Below are 18,165 nucleotides of genomic sequence, written 5' to 3' on the forward strand. Positions count from 1 at the left end.
GCGATCGCGTTATCGCTCGAAGGGAAAAGGAATGTCGAAAGGGTCGTACATTGCTGTAAAACACGCGTCGAGGAACGTTTATCCCTGAAGAATTTGATCGGTGGCTGGGTGTCCCAGCGAGGACTAGTTCGAGATAAGAAGATTCCCGTCTGAAAGATGATTTACGGTCGCTATAGCTTGTTTTTGACCTGGGTATGTGTTTTCCCGAGATTACCGCGAATTACGGTTTCGCCGTATGGTTTGCGATTGTTTTCTATTGTTTCTTTCAGAGTTGTAGTAGAGTCACGGTTATCGAGGATTCACAGGAAGAACGATCTATTATAGGAGAAGTACGGGGAAGTCGAGCAACTCGGTGTCTTCGAAGCATCATCAATTCTCGTGCCATCGATTCAGATAGCCGACGGTGAAACGGTTGAGCATAACCGGCCGCAGTACCGTGTTATTTATTATCGTTCGTAAGGGAGACGTCTCTTCCTTGATACCGTTCAACGGATGAAGGTTGTACGCGATAGTGAAATGAAAAGCGGTGAATAAACGCTGAGACGTTTCGGAATATCGAGACGCGTCTGCGATGGTTTCCTGCAGTTTCGTTACCAACGTGAGGATAAATTATCGATATTCGAAGATATCAAGGCTGCCTTTCTTGAATATAACTGAACTTTCGAATCGAACATTTTATTGCGCACAGAAACCAATAACCCGGTTGATGTTTGACGCAAGCACGTGCGCGCGTTCTCCAGCCAGCTGTGCGTCCGACCGGCCGCAGACAATGGCGGGAAATGCGTCGCTGAAAAATTCAGCCGGCCACCGATAAATTCGCGACGCGTCGCCTCGAATTTTAATTAGTCTACTCGTGACGCTAAACCGTTCTCGATACGACAATTCGTGGAACTTTCTCCAAACGAAGTATTTATCGTTTTATCAGGCAGCGTATTTTTTGCAATTTCGAAACACGTGAAAGTATTCGAAATCACCGTGCACAACGACGTTCGTTACGTCGTGCGTTGATACTTGCCTTGTACGTTGGCTTGTACCTTTGATACTATACGGTGGCGTGGCTGGCTGGCGTTGACTCGATTAATCGTGGCTTAGAAAAACAAGGGATATGCGTAATTGGCTTCAAAAGCGTTCACCTGTTCCGATACGCGTGCGCGGGATACCATTCGACGAGACGATTATTTTCTAAACAAACGTCTCTGTTTTTATTCTCGTCCCTCATTGCCGCGTAAATCATATTCCGTCCGTGGGTTAGAGGAGAGCAGGCTCGAGCAGTCAATTTCTTCGGAGGCGTCTCATTTTTTCTCGCTACGCTTGTGACTTCATCGAAAAGCTTCCTCGTGCGTGCACGCGCGTGCTTGAGAATTATTTCTTATTTCTCTCTTTGCTTTTTTTAGATCTTAAAGTTATTCGATTATAGCCATCCTTCTTTTTACGCCGCTGCTGGTTGTCTAAGAAAACAGGGCGTTCGTTACCGGCGGCGAATAAATCAAAACGCGCCCCAACGATTCTCGTGCATTCTCCCGAAGAATTATTTTTGTTTTGCGACGCATCGAGATATGGCCGATTTAACGAATGGCTTAGGAGGAAACAAGGCTTTTAAAAAAAACATCTAGTCAAATTCATTCCGACGCTCTTTGGATTTGGAAATAGATTATTTTCGGTTTATTCCCGACTTGTAGGTTGAGAAAAAAGATCCACTTCGCCATTGAGACGACCGTGAGACAAAACACTCAGAGCTTTTTCGTTCGAACGATTGATTGGTCGCTTTATGGTCCTTTGGCAAACTCTGGACGTTTGTTTTTTTTTTTTTTTTTTATATTTCGAAAGCAGATGGAACAAGACGAATAACGTTGAAATTTTTATTTTAGAGAAGGACAAATTTAAGAAGAAAGACGTTAAGAAATATAATTGTTTAAGATCTGTTCGATGAATAGCGCGTAGAGGATTGGGACGTTTCCTGTTTCGAATAATCTCCGGAGACGAAACTAAGTCGGCTCTCTAAATCGTCTTCTGTCGAGGCGCACTGGTAAACGAGCATGGTCTATTTTACGGCTAGGAATAGTCGAAACGCGACAACGAGTGGAGACAGATGAGGAAGAACTGTGAAATGCGAAAGGACGAGAAACGGTGGATAGAAGAAACTATGTCGAGAGAAGGGACAAGAGTTCTGTGCCGTGATCTCCGGGCCTAGTGGCTTTATTTATACCCAAAGCTGCCGTATTATTGGATCACCCCCGCGATTCTGGCCAACTTATGCGTATCTTATGCCGCTCACGTGCTCCTCTTTTCGAATCCTCGATGGCCGCCCGACTTCCGTCATGCTGTCTCGAGACGCGTGACCTCTTTCGATAAGTCGCATAATAATTTCCAATTCTACTATTCTCCTGTGTAACTCCTCGGATTGAAAAGCAAAGCTTTAAAATTGGAAATTTCACGTCACTAAATCAGTCTGTTGTCTCGTCCGCCTTTACTTCGACGATTTTCTTCCTCGCGCCGACCTCTTAATGACTTCGACGTAAACGCAAATAGCACGTTACGAAATCGTGATTAATGCACGTCTTTTAAATTACACACCAGAGGATAATTCGCCGTGTGGCCATCGACCATCGAATAAATCTGTAAGCAACGCGCTACAATGTGGCCCAAGGGCCTTTAAAATCCGTCACTTGTCACACAAGCGATTTATCGAACCACTAAATCTGCTGCGCGCCAGCTTTTCCAACGCGCAAAGTATTTTTTCCCTACGAGTTCCTGCGTTCCTCCTCCATCAGGGCTGGCCCCTCCGATGACCCGTAAAACTGTCGCTGGTCATGCAGTCAATTCCCTTTTCACGGTTCCGGCGTGAAGCCGCGAGAAGCGTGGCGGCAATTTGTAAGATTAATCGTTGGAGGACTACCGGCGAAAATCGGGGTCAAAGTGGCGCAAAACCACGATATTTATGGGATCGTCGGGAGAAATCTCGCCTCTTCTGGAACTCCTTAACACTTTAACGCCGTGCTTAGGATTCCTGTCGGTTTGATTTATCTCGTGCTGTATCCCGTCGTAAAACGAGCATACGATGGAAGATCGTAAACCTGGCGACAACGCGGTCTTCAGAAATTACACCTCCGAATAGTTGGAAAAAGTGAGTCGTTCTTCCGCTACACAAATGAAATCTGATGATCCGCCTTACAATTTATAACCTATCTACTTACGACAACACTTTAGTTTGTATAAGCTTTTAGAAGCTCTCAGGATGATTTATCGCATTCGATCTATAGGATATTAAAAAAAATTTGATACTCGAGGAAACTATATCCTCGAACGATATCTTCGTTCGAGGTAGCAAAAGGTTATCTGTTACAGATCGACGAAGAAATAGCTAGAAAATATGATACTCTGCGAGGATTAACGAACAAGTATCGAGGAATCAAGTTGTAAATATAAAAGCTCATTTGCCAGTAATCTTTCAAACGTATTGCACTCGGGCAAGGCGGACCCGAGGCGATCGAAAGGCGCCCCTTTCACGAATGAACGTACGAGCCTCGTGGGCATTGAATTTCAACGGGTGCAATACAGTTTATGCGACAGCACGAATTAATTCCCCTGGCAGAAGGTTTAATTCCGATCGACAGCTGTGTCAGCGATCTGCCGGCTCTCTCGTGCGTAATTACTCTTAACCACTCTAATTTACGTCTGGTAATGACGCGGTTAATGATCGTAATCTTTCTCCCTCGTTCGAGGCGACTTATTTGGACGTACCGCTTGAGGCTGCAACAACTTTCATGGACGTTGTTGCAGTTTTCAATTTCAAAAACACCACCATTCTCATTCCAGATTAACCAATCGCATCGCGATGATTGATATCACCAAATAGCAAAAGACGAATTTGCCAGTTAGGCAAACCCAATTCCCGTACGTTTTGAAATTGACGTATATTCACCATTTTGCTGCCCGTTGTTTATTTTAGCAGAGTGACTGAGATTTCTTTACGTTACTTCACGAATGAACGACGTTTTAACCGAAACTTAAGAAAAGCAAGCTCAAACTAAAACTAAACTTAGTGTAGATCATTTTAAGTAGAGTATTCCAATCGAAGCGAACAAACTCAAACGATAAGAATATTTCGCTTGCACGGTTGTAACAGTTACGTACAATTTTCTCTTCCCTTTCTTGTTTCCTACCATCCCTCTCCTTCTTATTCTAGGGTTTTAACCATCGATGTAAAAATGAATACCAGTAGTGTCCACCGGAACGATCACCTCCGTCGAAGGGGAGGTGCGCGAATGCGGTGGCGTAAGGCGTAAGCAACGCGATCGGTAGATTCACTTGGCAGGAATGCAGCAAGCGAATTTGCATTCTATGCATTGCGTAAATGCTTATAGAGTGTAGCTCCCGTAACTTGCAGCTACCTCAAACCCCCTTAAACCGTGCAATTAACACGACGAACCAACGCGGCGACCCCAAGCATCCCTGCAATTCTTGGCACGAAATTCTGGAAAAACGAGCGACTCCCTTTGTTTCCCGACGCGCATTTACAACGAAACGATAATTAAAAGACGATAGATTAAACCAAAAGCGTTGAACGAAACGTATGTACGGAATGCTTAAGATGAAAAATGAACCGTTATGTCATAAGCAGACGCTAGAAGTGTAAGTATAGGTGTCGCCATTCCTGTTAACGTATTATAATCACGCGTCAAGTGTTTGTTTCATAATAGAAAAAGTGATTTATGCGATGATTAAATCGTACAATATGTTAACTCGAGATGCCGCACGAACTATATTGGCATTCAGCCAAAACATCGACGGGTATTATGCGAGAAATTTTTCTTCCGGAAAGTGGCGCGAGGAGATGAGTGCCAATGCTCGATTACGTTTAGTACCGTTGTTCGTGGCGATTCTTCGTCGCGAGTAACAACGATGAAATCTCCGAGAAATGCGAAACATCGCTGGAATCCGCGTGCCACCCTGACAGCCGAAGCCACGAGCCGCTGAGTCGCGAGCTGTCGGTCCACCGGGTACATGGGACAACTATGCACGTGCACCGCGACACCGAGGGAGAGCTGTCCCGTTCCGTTTCGTTCAGGGTATCGTTCGCCAGCCTGTCCACCTCCGCCTCGTCCGTCCGCTCGTTAACGTCCATCTTCGCGGTGGAGTCGCATACGCACCGCGTTCTGACTTCCGATGACCTCCCGCGATATTTCATCGACTATACCTCGAGGGCGTGGTTTCTCGAGAACACAAAATCGATTATCCTGTTTCACGATATTCCCTTCCTGATATTTATATTTCTACTCGTAATTCTGCTTCGTCGCTCGAACTTCGAATTCACCGCTAAATAATTGGTGAATCGTCGAAAGGAAGAGGTTGCTTAGTTTCACTTCGTGATAATGTTGGACAGGTTCGTTTATTTCGAAGCTCCGCGTGCCTTCGACGGGCCGTAACTCTTACCTTTGTTACGATTCTCGACGGCGGCGCGCGACTTAATTAAGAGGAGCAAACACAAATATGCGGCTCTGGCTTTCTCATCGAGCACCTACCGGGCGAAGATGAAACGCGATACCGAATTAGAAACAACTGTGCCCATATAACGATACAAGAAACGTTGGCTCAGTATTTGGCGCTGTGTATTTTGGCACTTGCATCTAGTAGCCGTTTTGGTCGTTACCATTTGTCTTCTGTGGACCATGATACCTTCAGGACCGTCCCAGTTCCCCGTTTTCTGTATATCTTTTTCCATTTCGTTGATCCATCGCCTATCCACTCGATTATTTATAACGAGACACAGACATACAGACGATTGTATAACATCTATACACAGTTAAATACTGGCCGATACACAGTCTTTTACATTAAACACTATAGAACGTTTTATCGATACAATTTAGAATATATCAGAAATGTTTCGCGATTCGGTGCACGAAGCTTACGGGAGAAACTAAAATTCGTACGTCTCCAGCATCACGTGACGTGGAATTCCAAGCACCGAGATAATTTTTTGGCCGAATTTCCTAGTCGAAAGGCAGACGTCGAAGAATGCGTTGGCGCGCGCGTAGAATGACCGATCCGCGAATTTCTCGGCCACCAGGAGAAATATGCAATCGCGCGCATAGTTACGCGCGTTCCACGCATGATTGTCAGGATCGATAGCGAGGATACGATCAGGAATGCTCATTAGGCGATAGGATTATCGCAAATTTTTTTCTGACCAACATCTTACGCCTTAATTGCTATCCTTCCGCGACCATAAATTTCAACGCACGGACATGGAGGCCGTTGTTGATCGGTTAATAAGTGAGAACTTGTTCGCTTAAGGATTCACGCGTAGCGAGATAAACGTAAGAAGTCATTACGTAAAGTTAATGATGATTTTGTAATGGGACTACCAAAACCAGTCGGTCTTCGTCCTTAACGTTTCATCCATCACAATATTCCATTCACGCGTACAGATCGTGCGACCGGATCTCTGTAATAACATTATCGAGAAAAATTCCGCGCTACCTTTTCCCAAACCATCCACCGGCGTCCTTAATAATTTTTCAATCTTCGCCATGCACATTTCATTTCGCTCGCGCTCCATTTTAAGTCCAACCAAAATGATATTGAAATGAAAGGATCCATCCAGCAAGAAGTGCTCGCTCTTCGAACAGAAACTGCCGAAGAGTACCTAATAGCTTGGGCGCAGCGTTGAAACGCGGCATGAGCAAGGAGCGGACATTATAAACGGTCGATTATTCGCAGTCGGATACGTCGAAGTCAGATATTCGCGGTGGATCGACGAAAAAACTGACCGCGAAGGATCCCCCTGGTGCGGCTATGTCTCGCGACCAATAAACCGAATGGGGTAGACATTTTTCTCCGGGATACAGACTGCTTTGAATTCAGATTGCGCGGCCATGCGGCCCGCGGTTTTGTTCCTCTTACGCCGGCAATTTATGCAATCTGACCCGCGCGTCCTCCGCGTATTTATAACCAGGGGCCCTTTGTGTGTTAATTTGTAGCCGGGCCCGCGATCCACGCCACGCTCGCTCGCTCTCTTCGTGCTCCTCGTCGACCTTTGATCTGCGAACCCAAGCGGCGAACGACCGCCGGCTCCGGATTCCCGAATCACGATCCACCGTGATCGCCCCTTAATTAGCCGACCGCCGAATCGCCGCCGAATCGCAGCCGGACGCTGAACCCATTCGAGACTCGTGTACGTCTCGTGGTTGACGTCGCGATCGCTGATCTGTTCTCGTGACACGTGACTGGTAATAACTGGCGCGAATGGATTTGCTTTTTTGGTCGAAAATTGTTACACACGAATATTTGGATGCTGAAAGTTGCTTGTTTCCTTAGGTGGAAAATAGGTGAGGGATACTCTATGTTTAGAACGTGAATTAGTCTGTGCAGGATTATTGGTTAAACCAAGATATACAAGTAGTTATTCACCTATATTTAAGCGAAGCAAGAACCGTAAAACGAAGTGACTACATGGGATGTTTACGTTAGGGCGATAAGGAAAACCATTGATTCGGTTAGATGTATACTTGTGTCGTAGCCAAATAAACTCCACGAAAGATTCAGCCCAAAACCTCTCGACTTTACGATCGCCATTATATCTTTTAACTTATCACGCTCAACATCCCACTCTAAACGAAAGAAACTCAAACTGACACTTGACTTGCCCGTAGCATTCCAGAATCGCCAGTTTCCAGCGAACTTTCCATGTAGCCGTACTTGAAACACAGGTAGCTGCCGGCATGAAAAACGCCGCTGCGCCGACAATACGGTACGCAAATCCCGTTACGCCTGGTATCCGGCTGGCGTGTCCGGGCCAGGAGCCACGTATCTCGAATATTCGTGTATCGAGCAGGATGATAACAAAATGAAAGTTCGAGTAATTTATGTAAGCACGCGTTGCGTGGCGCTCTTTAATTATCGAGCCCAAAATTAGCGTCGCGCGGAAGCACGTGAAAAATACACGCGTGCGGTGGTCCAATTAACCACTGGAAAGAAGGGATTCCCCTTTTCCATCTCTCCCCTGTGCTCGCTTCTTTTCCTTTTCTTTTCTTTTTTCTTTCCTCCGACCCCACCGAGTCACGCCATATGGAACAGCTTAAACGGCATGCGGAAAGAAAATATTGGCTACCGAGAAATGGCCACGCGGCCATCACCGATCGACTTTGATCATACGATTTTTATAGAACGAGCTGTTGCTTGCCAGTGAAATTCCGCGGCTGTTCCACGGAAATCATCGCGATCTGAGGTAATCTCGACTTGTTTCCGTAAGAGTGCAACGATTCGATAAGATTAAAATGTGCTTATGTTTTCGAGATGCTGCGAGATAAAGTATTGTTCGAATAACTCGTTGAAATTGATATAAGCGTTTATGTTGCGACGAAGATCGGTTATTCGTAAGATGGAACGGGTTAATCGGATGTAGAATAATCGATAGTCGAATGGTCGAGATAAGCATCGAATTAAGGGAATCGAGCGAACGTACAAGATCGTGGAACAGATAACGTCGTCGAGAGAAGAAACGAATTGTTGAAAGACGCGTTGTTTTCTCTGTTACAGCGCTGAAGGTGAAGCTTACGCTGAGGCGACCCATCAATCAGCTGGTTGCGCAAGGCATCATGCCATGTAAGTAACTCCACCGTAATAAAAATTTTCGCCGACTTTTTGTCGAATCCACGAGGACTCGGCCTTACACGAAATCTACAAGTTTCCCATCGAATTGAATTTTACGAATAATTTCCAACGTCCGTAATTGAAAATTTGTACGGCGATGTTTTTCTGCTCTTCGAATGAAGCAACGAGGCCATAAAGATTTCAAGACCGTGGACGAGTGTTCTCGTCGAATGACTCTCAAAGCAAAATCAATTAGGAGTTTAGAGAGCACGATACGAACTGGACAAAAACAGTAAAGTCAGAGAGTTCGTTGCCGATGGTATTTAGTGGCCAGTAAAAGCGAAGGAAAACGATTCCGTCCGGTCGAACAAATTTATTTGCCCGACTCGAGAGAGGGCATCGAGTTAGATTTAACAAGTTCGTCAGCGTGTCGCGTTTTTTCCCCGCGATAACGGCCGATTAATCCACTTACAACTTAATTACCACGCGATTGCCCGTGATGGCTCGGCCAACCGCGTAAAAGGAAGTAACTGGGGCACCAACGACTTCCTAAAGTACCTTAAATTGACGTGCTCACATACAGTGATCAATTGCGCGCTAATATCGCGTGTGATCTTTCCTTTGGTTCGCTAGTAGTTGCCCCCTTCTTGCAAACCATCGCTCTCTACGAGATAATTGCTAGCAGTTTCAAATTCAAAACAAAAAGTTGAAAATCATTGGCATTAGGTAATTCGAAGCGAATTCCCGATTGAAATTGTTTTATTGGTTGTCCACGATCGCGTTATATCCTACCATTATCACATCGAATAATCTACTTTATCAATTGCACGATACAGTTCGAGTATTCGATAACGTATAATCTAACGACAGAGCGAACCTATAATCGCGAAATAATCTAATAATCCGACGATCCAGTGGAATATGTTCGTCGACGGAATTTAGCGACTGCAACCTAGATAATCCGACGAGGCAGTACGGCGCCTCGTATATTAAATTTACGTATAATTTGCTCGTACAAAGCAAACTACCAGTACGCAGCAAACTTCATGCATCGAAATACAGCCTGTTTATCGCAAACCGGTAGAAATACGACGTTCGATACCCTCCGTTTCGTCTGGCGTTCGCGCGAACCATCGTGTGCAATTTCGTTCCACGGGATGTAGTCATTTACAGCTTGCAAGAGTCGAAGATATCGCGCATGGCAACGGGGTAATGGTTTTTTCGGAGAAGCAATTCGACTTGCAATTACGTTGTAGATCCGTTTACGTGACACGATTAATTTCACGTTGCAAAAGCAGCTAATTTTACCGGATAAAGGATTCTAATTTTAACGCGACTTAAGAAAGAATGCTTGAACCAGTTAAGATGAATCAAAGTTTCACGATCAACGAAGTAGGCTATCAAATCATTCATAGATTTCCTTACTTCGACTTCAATGGCGTTGCAAAAATATTTACACTGCACCAGCACCTACATTTACAATTCAGAAGAAGTATCTTTACATGCGAGTGAAACACGCACGAACGTCGAACAATGACGGACTGAACGGTCCATGCAGCTGCTCGTATCATCGTGTATTCACACGGAAGCGGTTGCATAATCGGCGAAATTTTCCGGACGCGCTCGCTTATTATATTATACAATGCGCCCACGCGCGATCCTCGCCAATGAACCAGCCGCTAAGAAACAACACAAAGCTGCGACTCGCTGCGAGAATCACGGAATCTAAATCGAGCGTTTCGCAAGCCACGCACTCGAGATCGTGGAAATGGCAGCGAATAATTTCCTGTATTCTCGTCGGCCGACGTAAACCGCAAAAGTTGGATTCTACCCCGGCGAATCAAGACATTTAATAGATCGTACTAACAACGTTCTTGAGACTATCGTGGTAGCGCGATTAGGACTGATTGCGATTGCGAGTTGCAATTATTTCGATCGCGAGTCGTAAATCCAAAATCTCGATTGCCCATTCCCCTCGTAACAACGACTGGCGCCTGTTTCGTGCAATCGTAAATGATTTAGAGTTGCCGATTGCTTTTGCGCTTCTCCTCGTTTGCGCGATGAGACTCTATCGACGCGCGTGAACTATTTGAACGAAACGATGATTCTAGTAAAATACGATTTTTCTTTACGTCGCGTTAGACGTCGAATAGCTAACTTCGAATTGCAACAGTTCTATAAAGAAGGATCTTTGATATTGAAACGAATTTACGAAAGTGCAACTTTCGTCGATACGAAAAAGAAATAGAAGAAGGACGTGACGCGTTGTACAGTGTGCGCGCGCTTTCACCCAAACGAAGCGATTACATTTGCATGAAAATTGAGACACTTTCGAGGCCATTCACGAATCTCGACGTAATTGCCTCGGATTTCGCGTAAATATCAGTGGGCCGGTGGCGAACACGAGAAACTCGAATATAAGGACGCGTCTTAGGCTCCCGGATCTCTCGCGTTCGATACGAATGTAATAAAGTCGCGCGACAACGAGAATTTATCGTACAAAATTAAATTCTCGGCGTAGGTATCGTTTGTTTTTACGGCCGTTCCCTCGACAGGATAAAACCTCCAGTCCCATGCACGTCCATCGGCTCGTGATTTACTCGCATCTCGATAGAAACTAGACAATTAGGTCACAGCTGGCTTGTGCGAATATATACGCGTGTAAAGCCGATAGTACACCCGCGGCGGGTTTCGCTAACAAACACGCGTGGGTGAGACAAAAGCCGCGAGCCATTGCTCGGGGATGTTGGAAAGGCCTAATTGATTCGAATCGTTCGGTTAATTTTAGCATTTCCTACGCAGTCTCGGCTACGTTCGCCGCTCCCTGTCTTTGCACGCGCTTTCAGATTCGCGGCTCGCCAATTTTCCCGCAGCTAACGAGCTTCTCTTGTGCGTTACGCGGCCAACTCGTACACATAGCCAGAGCAACGATCGAACAAACGATCTCGGCCCCATTGAGTAGACACGATTTTCACGGATGATTTACGAACGCTATAAAATCTTGCGTCCATCGATGGACAAACGTAACGAACGACTCGTGAAATTATCGCCAACGAAATTATAAACATAGTTGAAAGTGATGTAAGCCGGAATTTATCGGGCACGAACGAACCCGTTGGTAAGACAGTGGAGCAACGTGTTTCCATATTTTCATTGCCACATCGACGCACCGTAGGTGGCATGTACCTTTTATTCCACGTAATGATGCGACAGTCGTGTGCGCGTCGCTCGTCCGGAAATAGTGGAGCGATGCTCACGTAGAGTGTAGAGAAAACGGTCCGGGGATCATTTATCCGGGAACTTAATGGCGTGCAGGAATGCGACGAGGCGTTTGACGTTGACACCAAAATGGCGCCACGAGGCCAGTCCTTTGAGGGCCATCGTGCCGGAAATTGATGCGTGCAGCATGCGTCGGAGGACACCCTAAAAGCTTCGAAAGTGCTTTTTCATTCGGCCGGTTCTTTTATTAGATCGCGCCCTTCGTTGCGGAGCACTGCTTCGCTTCTTCCGCTCCTCTCCGCTATCGACGCGCTCGAGGAAAACTCGATGAAAGTATAGTCGCATTCCACCGAGCGTGATTTAAATGTCCCCAGCAGAAGATAAAATCTTCCGAGCGTATGTCGCGGCCGAGATTTTAGTTCCACCGCGAGGGAATGACAGTCGAGTTTTTTAACCAGCTGGAAATAGTGACTTCCTCTGTGAGGCAAGGTTACTTGTCTAAAATTACGCTTCGATCGAAACGCTGCTTCCGATAAAACGTAGTTCGTTGTTTAAAATACTCGAACGATAGAATGGTAAACAAATACGTGGAGAACGCGAGATTTCTAAATATGTATTTTCATCCGAGGAACATTGATTTCGGCGTCGAAACGCGCACTATTTTCAACGCGTCGGAAACGGTACCTGCGAAGATAAACTCTCGAGATCGCGTACCTTTATCGAGATCCTCATACCGGCACGTCTAGGATATATTTAGTCGGTGTTATCGTGGAACAAATTCGACACGCGTGGTAAACTCTGAATAGATTTCTCGAGAACTAACGATTATCGATCGGTATTCCCGCAGCTCTGAAGACACCACCGGCGTTTCACGAACAACGAAAGCAATTGGAACGGGCGAAAACCGGTGACCTGCTGAAGGCGAAGATCCAGCAGAGACCAGGTCGGGAGGAGCTGGTTAGACAGCATATCCTCGAAGATGTGGGTCACGTGGATCCGAGCCTGGCCGAAAGGCAACGGATGCTGAAGAAGGCCAGGTTAGCCGACCAGCTGAACGACCAACTCAGTCATCGACCTGGACCGCTCGAGCTCATCCAGAAGAACATTCTCCACACGGAGGAACCTATTGAGAGGGCGGTTAAAGGTGAGCGCACGCATCGGCTCGATCTGTCTTCCGCGATCTTGATCGATAACCTTCGGACGTTTGTAAAAAGAGCATCGTTAACGCGTCTTTTGTGTCGCGTAAGCGCAGCTTGCTTCCTTATATTTTGCTCAAACTTATCCTTTCCTTGTTATCGTTTTCCACCAGAGGGTCACATTTCCTTCAAGGCCACCTGCGAAGGCCAAGTAACCAAGCCTCAGCATCCAGACCATTACATCACCTTCGAGGATGACTCTCAGAGTTCGGAAGGTGCACCGTCGCCCCAGCTGGAATCTCGGTCGGACGTTCTGGAAACAGCGGCTGCCTCGGCTGGTATAGTGACCGTTTCCCTTAGTATTCCAACGACCGGCGGTGCCGTGGTGGTCTCGTCCACGTCGCCGGTGTTCCAACAAGCGTCGAACGAGTCGACGATACAAACGTTCGCAGAACTGTGCAATACGGTGGTGGGTTCGCAGCAGCAACAGCAGCAGCAGCAGCAGCAGCAGCAGTCCCAGCAGCAGGCGCAGCACAATCAACAGCATGCTTCTACGCAGGTGAGCGGCTCGAGAATCGCGTAAATCCCGATCCCAGACGGATGGTTGATTTATCGGTCGATGTAGATGGACGATAACGGCGTCCCGAAAGAAAGACATTTCGAGACAATAAGCGGGGAACGTCGATAGCGATGGAAAAAGCATCGAAACACGCCGCAAAAATAGATTTACGTCGGACGTTAAGAGCTGCTCATAAATTGGCAGCGTACCGATGTAAGCTGATTAATCGAGGATTCCACAGTGAAAAAAGCAACGATCTCTGTTAACAGGCGAGTCAGACAAACGGTCCATCGACGACCCTCCTTCCACTGGCGCCGGCGCCGAGTCCGATGTCCTTGGGCTCGACCACGTCCAGCCTGAGTCCCCTTTCCAATATCTCGATAGCGTCGCCACCGGCACCACCGCCGGCCGCCATCACCCCCAGGCCGCAACCAAGCCCCATAGCCGCTTCCACGTGTCAGAGGAGCGACGCGCCCGGCAAGGATAAGAACAGGAAGAAGTCGAAGACCAAAAGCCAACCGAAGACTCGTACCATCAAGTTCCATGAGTACAAAGTGAGTCTCTTTCATTACTTCTCTATTGTCTCTTTGAATGCCCCTATGTTGTCTTTTACTCGCGGTACCGATCCACTCACGCTTTTCATTGTGTTTCGCTAGATATATGTACACGACCGAGATAGTTCTTGACAATTATCGATCTTCCCATTGAGTATTATGCGTGTATTATAGATCGATGATACGCGAGCGATGTAACGGTAGAACGTACATAAAAGAGAAGAACAGGAATCGATGTAGCGTTTACTACTTTCACTCTTGATTCTGTTTATATTTCTCGGTGGTGGGCGTGAACGCGCGGCTCTCATGCCAGCAAGGTGCAAATATATTGCTTAAACGTTAAACCTGGCCGTACGAAAGTAAAAACTCGCGTAACGTTTTATGACTCGCCTCGTACAAACCGTGGCGTTACGTTGCCGCTGAAATTCGGGAACATTTTCGATTCACCGTGGCCCCGTAAACGTAAAGCGAAATCGTCCTGCATCGGCTACCGATATTTACGAAGACAAGAGAAAGAAGAAGAAAGAAGACAAAATGATTCGAAGTTAAAAAAACTGCGCGAAATAGAAAAAAGATTCGAGGAGGAGACGAAACAGAGATAGGAGACAAGGAGGCAGAGACAAAGAGGAAACAAAGGAAACAAGAAGCTCGAAGAGGAAAAAAAACGACAAACGGGAGAAAAGAAAGCAGACGAGAATGGCGAATGGCCGAAGAAAAAAAGAAGTAAGAGCGAGCAGAAGAGAAGGGGTAAAAGCAAAGTAAAAAGGGATACGGACGGCCGGTAAATCTCGGCTCCCGTAGCCCGCGAGGGAGCAATCTCTTTCTCTCTCTCTCTCTCTCCCCCCCTCTCCCTCTCTTTTTCCCTCTCTCTCTTTCTATTTGGGCAAAGAGAAAAGAACGAAACGCAGAAGGAGATCGTATCGGGTGATTAACTCTCGCGATCTCTTGAAGGGCCTGGGGCCCGAGGCCCACCTCGTTAGCTCTGAGTAATTCGAGCGCTAATTGCACCTAAGAGCGAGGAAGCCAGGGAGCGGTGAAGAAGCGGTTCCAAGGGGGTCCAGGCAGTTTGGAGCTGGGAGAGAGAGAGAGGAAGAGGGATCCAGGGTCCAGCCGAGTTCGCGATAGGTGCCAAAGGCCCAGGCCACGCTCCTGAAACATTCGGGATATGGCGTGGTCGGTGTGAAAGCGAGCCGGGAATGGGCGTGCAAATGAGGGCGCAGAAAACATCTTGATGTATCATTTATCACTCGCGCCTTGGCTTCTCCCACGTTGCTGATCCTCCTTGGGCCGCTAACTTGATTTTTGCGTTAGCCTTTTCGTTCACGCGTTTCCGCGACGAGTACTATGTAGGAACTTTCGACGAAGACTTTTAAAGACAAAGACGATTAAAACGTGGAGAAAGAGTCGCGACTGGCAACTTCTGTTATCTGTTTTGTGCCGTGAGGAAGAGTATACGGATGTTTGTAGAGTGGAACGATGATTTTGCGATTAAGCAATTAGAGATGATCTAGGAGTGGAGGATACCGAGCCCCTTTTAATTCGTCGGTGGTCATTAATATCGACTGACATTGAACGGTGATTGTTCCCAGGGCCCGCCAAACGCTCAAAAGACCTCAGTGTCGTCTACAACTTCCGGCCTCGGGTCGGCACCGCCTGGCGAGACCAGCTACGAGCTACTCCTTCAGCAGCAACAGCTATTTCTCCAGTGGCAGCTCGAATGGCAGCATAAGGTACGCTTGCCTCGACGAAAGCGATCGCCGACCAAATAGAAATATTATAAAACGTCCACTTTCTTCGTCTGTTAGCAACAGGCGAGCGAACGGGCGAATCCAGGCGGATATGTCTCGTTAACGCCGTACTTTCACCCCGACAATTTGCATGGCAATTACGTTATTACGTCTAAATTTATAATCGAAAATTGGGCTCAAGTTACGAGACGGCGGGGTTACTCGATTCGAACGTTCGTTTTATGTAATTATCGTGTACCCGGATCCGAAGTTCGCGGTCCGCTCGGACGTTACATAATTCGGTTGTTCTGTTGTTTAGTACCCTCAGATCATTCTACCGGCAGCGCAAAAGCCGCCGCTATCTTTGAACAGCAGCGGCGCCAGCGACGCTGGAAGCATCAGCGGAAGCAGCGTGAACGCGCCGAGTCCTGCACCCTCGAATTCCTCGAACAACCCCTCGGAACAACCGCCCTTAAGGCCTTTGGGCAAGCTGGAGGACATGAAAGGTAAGTGTCTTAAGCTCGGTTCGGGACGGATTGCGAATGAAACTGGTTAGTTATATCGCTGAGAATAAACTGTACTCATGAAAAAAAAAAGAGACAAAGCACGGACAGTGCCAGTGATTGATTGACCGAAATAAATGTATCCCTTTCAGTAAGTGATCTCAAAGTGGAGTTGAAACGTCGAAACTTGCCGGTATCTGGCTCGAAGCCACAGCTGATCGAGAGATTAAAGCCGTTCACGGAATCGTCCAGCGGCAACTCGACGTCTAGCTCAAATGGACCGCACGTGACGCACATGGGCCATATATTGATGGACACCCCGGGGCCAGTCACATCCGACGAGTCGAGCTCCCATGCCAAAAGTCCTGGCTCAGCCGTCAAGGACGAACCTAACAGTCCTCGCACGGATTCGCCGCATGGTAGCGAACACGACGATCCATCGAGTCCCCCAGGTATTTCAACGCGTTCCTTACTACGTGTATTTCCTCCAGATATAAAGTAGAAAATACGATGTACACTTAAGTGAACGATAAAACTTTCGAAAAATGAATTTTTCGGAACGCAACACACGTCCGTGTTTTCACGATGTAGCCCGTGTTTCAGGAGACGACATAATCAAAGAGCAAAGGAAACGGATAGAAGAGTTGCAACGTGAATTGTACAAGTCTCAACAGCAACTCCAGCAGATCCGTCAAACTCAACCGTCTACGGTTCACGCTGAGAAGCTGGTGTTGCAGCAACACATTCAGAACAAGATGCAGCAACAGCAACTGGCGTTACATTTGCAGCAGTTGCAGCACCTACAGCAGCAACAGCAGCAGCAGCAGCAGCAACAACAACAACAGCAGAATCAACAACAGTCTCAGCAGCAGACGCAACAGCAACACGCTACGTTCCAGCAATTGAACGCAAAAGCCAGCCTCGCTGCGTTCTTGCAGGCGCAGCCAAATAATACTGCTGCCATTCTGGACTCTTCGACTCTGACCGCGATCAATAATAAAAAGAATCAGACCAAGAACAGTGCCACCGTGCAAATACCCGCAGCGATAGTTTTCAACCTGCCCAAGCCTACGAAATTAAATGGCTCGTTGCTGAGCGCTTTGATGGCGCAGGCGCAGGCTCAGCAACAGCAACAACAAACTGTTACCGCCGAAGATGGAAAACCACCGCCTCCTCAGTACGACGAAGCCGCAAAACTTTTAAAGGTAAATGACGTCTGCTTGCTTTGATATATTTGATTTGTAGTAGAAAGAAAGGGAAGAGAAAAGACTGTATTCTTGTTCAAATAGAGCTTCAACGATTCTACACCACAATTCTGTTCCACTCAGGTTAAAATTGAACCGGTTCAGAAGAGTCACATCAAGAGTCAAGTCGTGGACGATGTGTTGGAGATCCTGATCAAGAATGGCGAATTACCACCGAGCGCCGCACAGGACCCAGCCACACCAACGACACCGAACAGACAGCTCCAACAAAATTTGGTGTTCACGGCACCAGCGGACAGTCAGACTCATTCGTTGGTTTTCACCGCTGCTAGTCCAATCAGTCCGATCAGTCCGATTGCCATGGAGGTTTCCCAGAGTGATTGCGTGAGTTCACCGGCGCCGGCGCCACCGCCACCGCCTCCTTTGCCTTTGGCAACCTTCTCTATCCAGCTGCCAACCGCGTTACAACAGTTACAGCAGCAGGATGAGATCTCGTCGTTCAACACAGACCTGTTAACCTCGGAGGGTGACCTGGACGCCGCGATGCTGCTCAGCCCGCAGTCCGCCCAGCAAGCATCGCCTGATCCTCAGCCCCCTCAAGAAGTAACGTCTTCGGATAACGCAAATTTAGACCTGAAGGTATATCCGACCACAAGGCGAGGATTTT

At 47.1% G+C, this 18,165-nt stretch overlaps 1 protein-coding gene across 1 annotated transcript in view; it reads left to right on the plus strand.

Moving 5' to 3' along the window:
* LOC122569837 (myocardin-related transcription factor B-like) overlaps positions 1-18,165 on the plus strand; it is a 184,474-nt gene that overhangs the window by 162,335 nt on the left and 3,974 nt on the right. The window contains 9 exon segments of the mRNA XM_043731464.1: positions 8,542-8,607; positions 12,662-12,958; positions 13,124-13,509; positions 13,779-14,063; positions 15,653-15,793; positions 16,110-16,296; positions 16,446-16,745; positions 16,897-17,498; positions 17,622-18,137. Of these exon segments, the coding sequence (XP_043587399.1) occupies positions 8,542-8,607; positions 12,662-12,958; positions 13,124-13,509; positions 13,779-14,063; positions 15,653-15,793; positions 16,110-16,296; positions 16,446-16,745; positions 16,897-17,498; positions 17,622-18,137 (2,780 nt within the window).

This window comes from Bombus pyrosoma, linkage group LG7 (genome assembly GCF_014825855.1).
Source record: "Bombus pyrosoma isolate SC7728 linkage group LG7, ASM1482585v1, whole genome shotgun sequence".
NCBI lineage: Eukaryota > Metazoa > Arthropoda > Insecta > Hymenoptera > Apidae > Bombus > Bombus pyrosoma.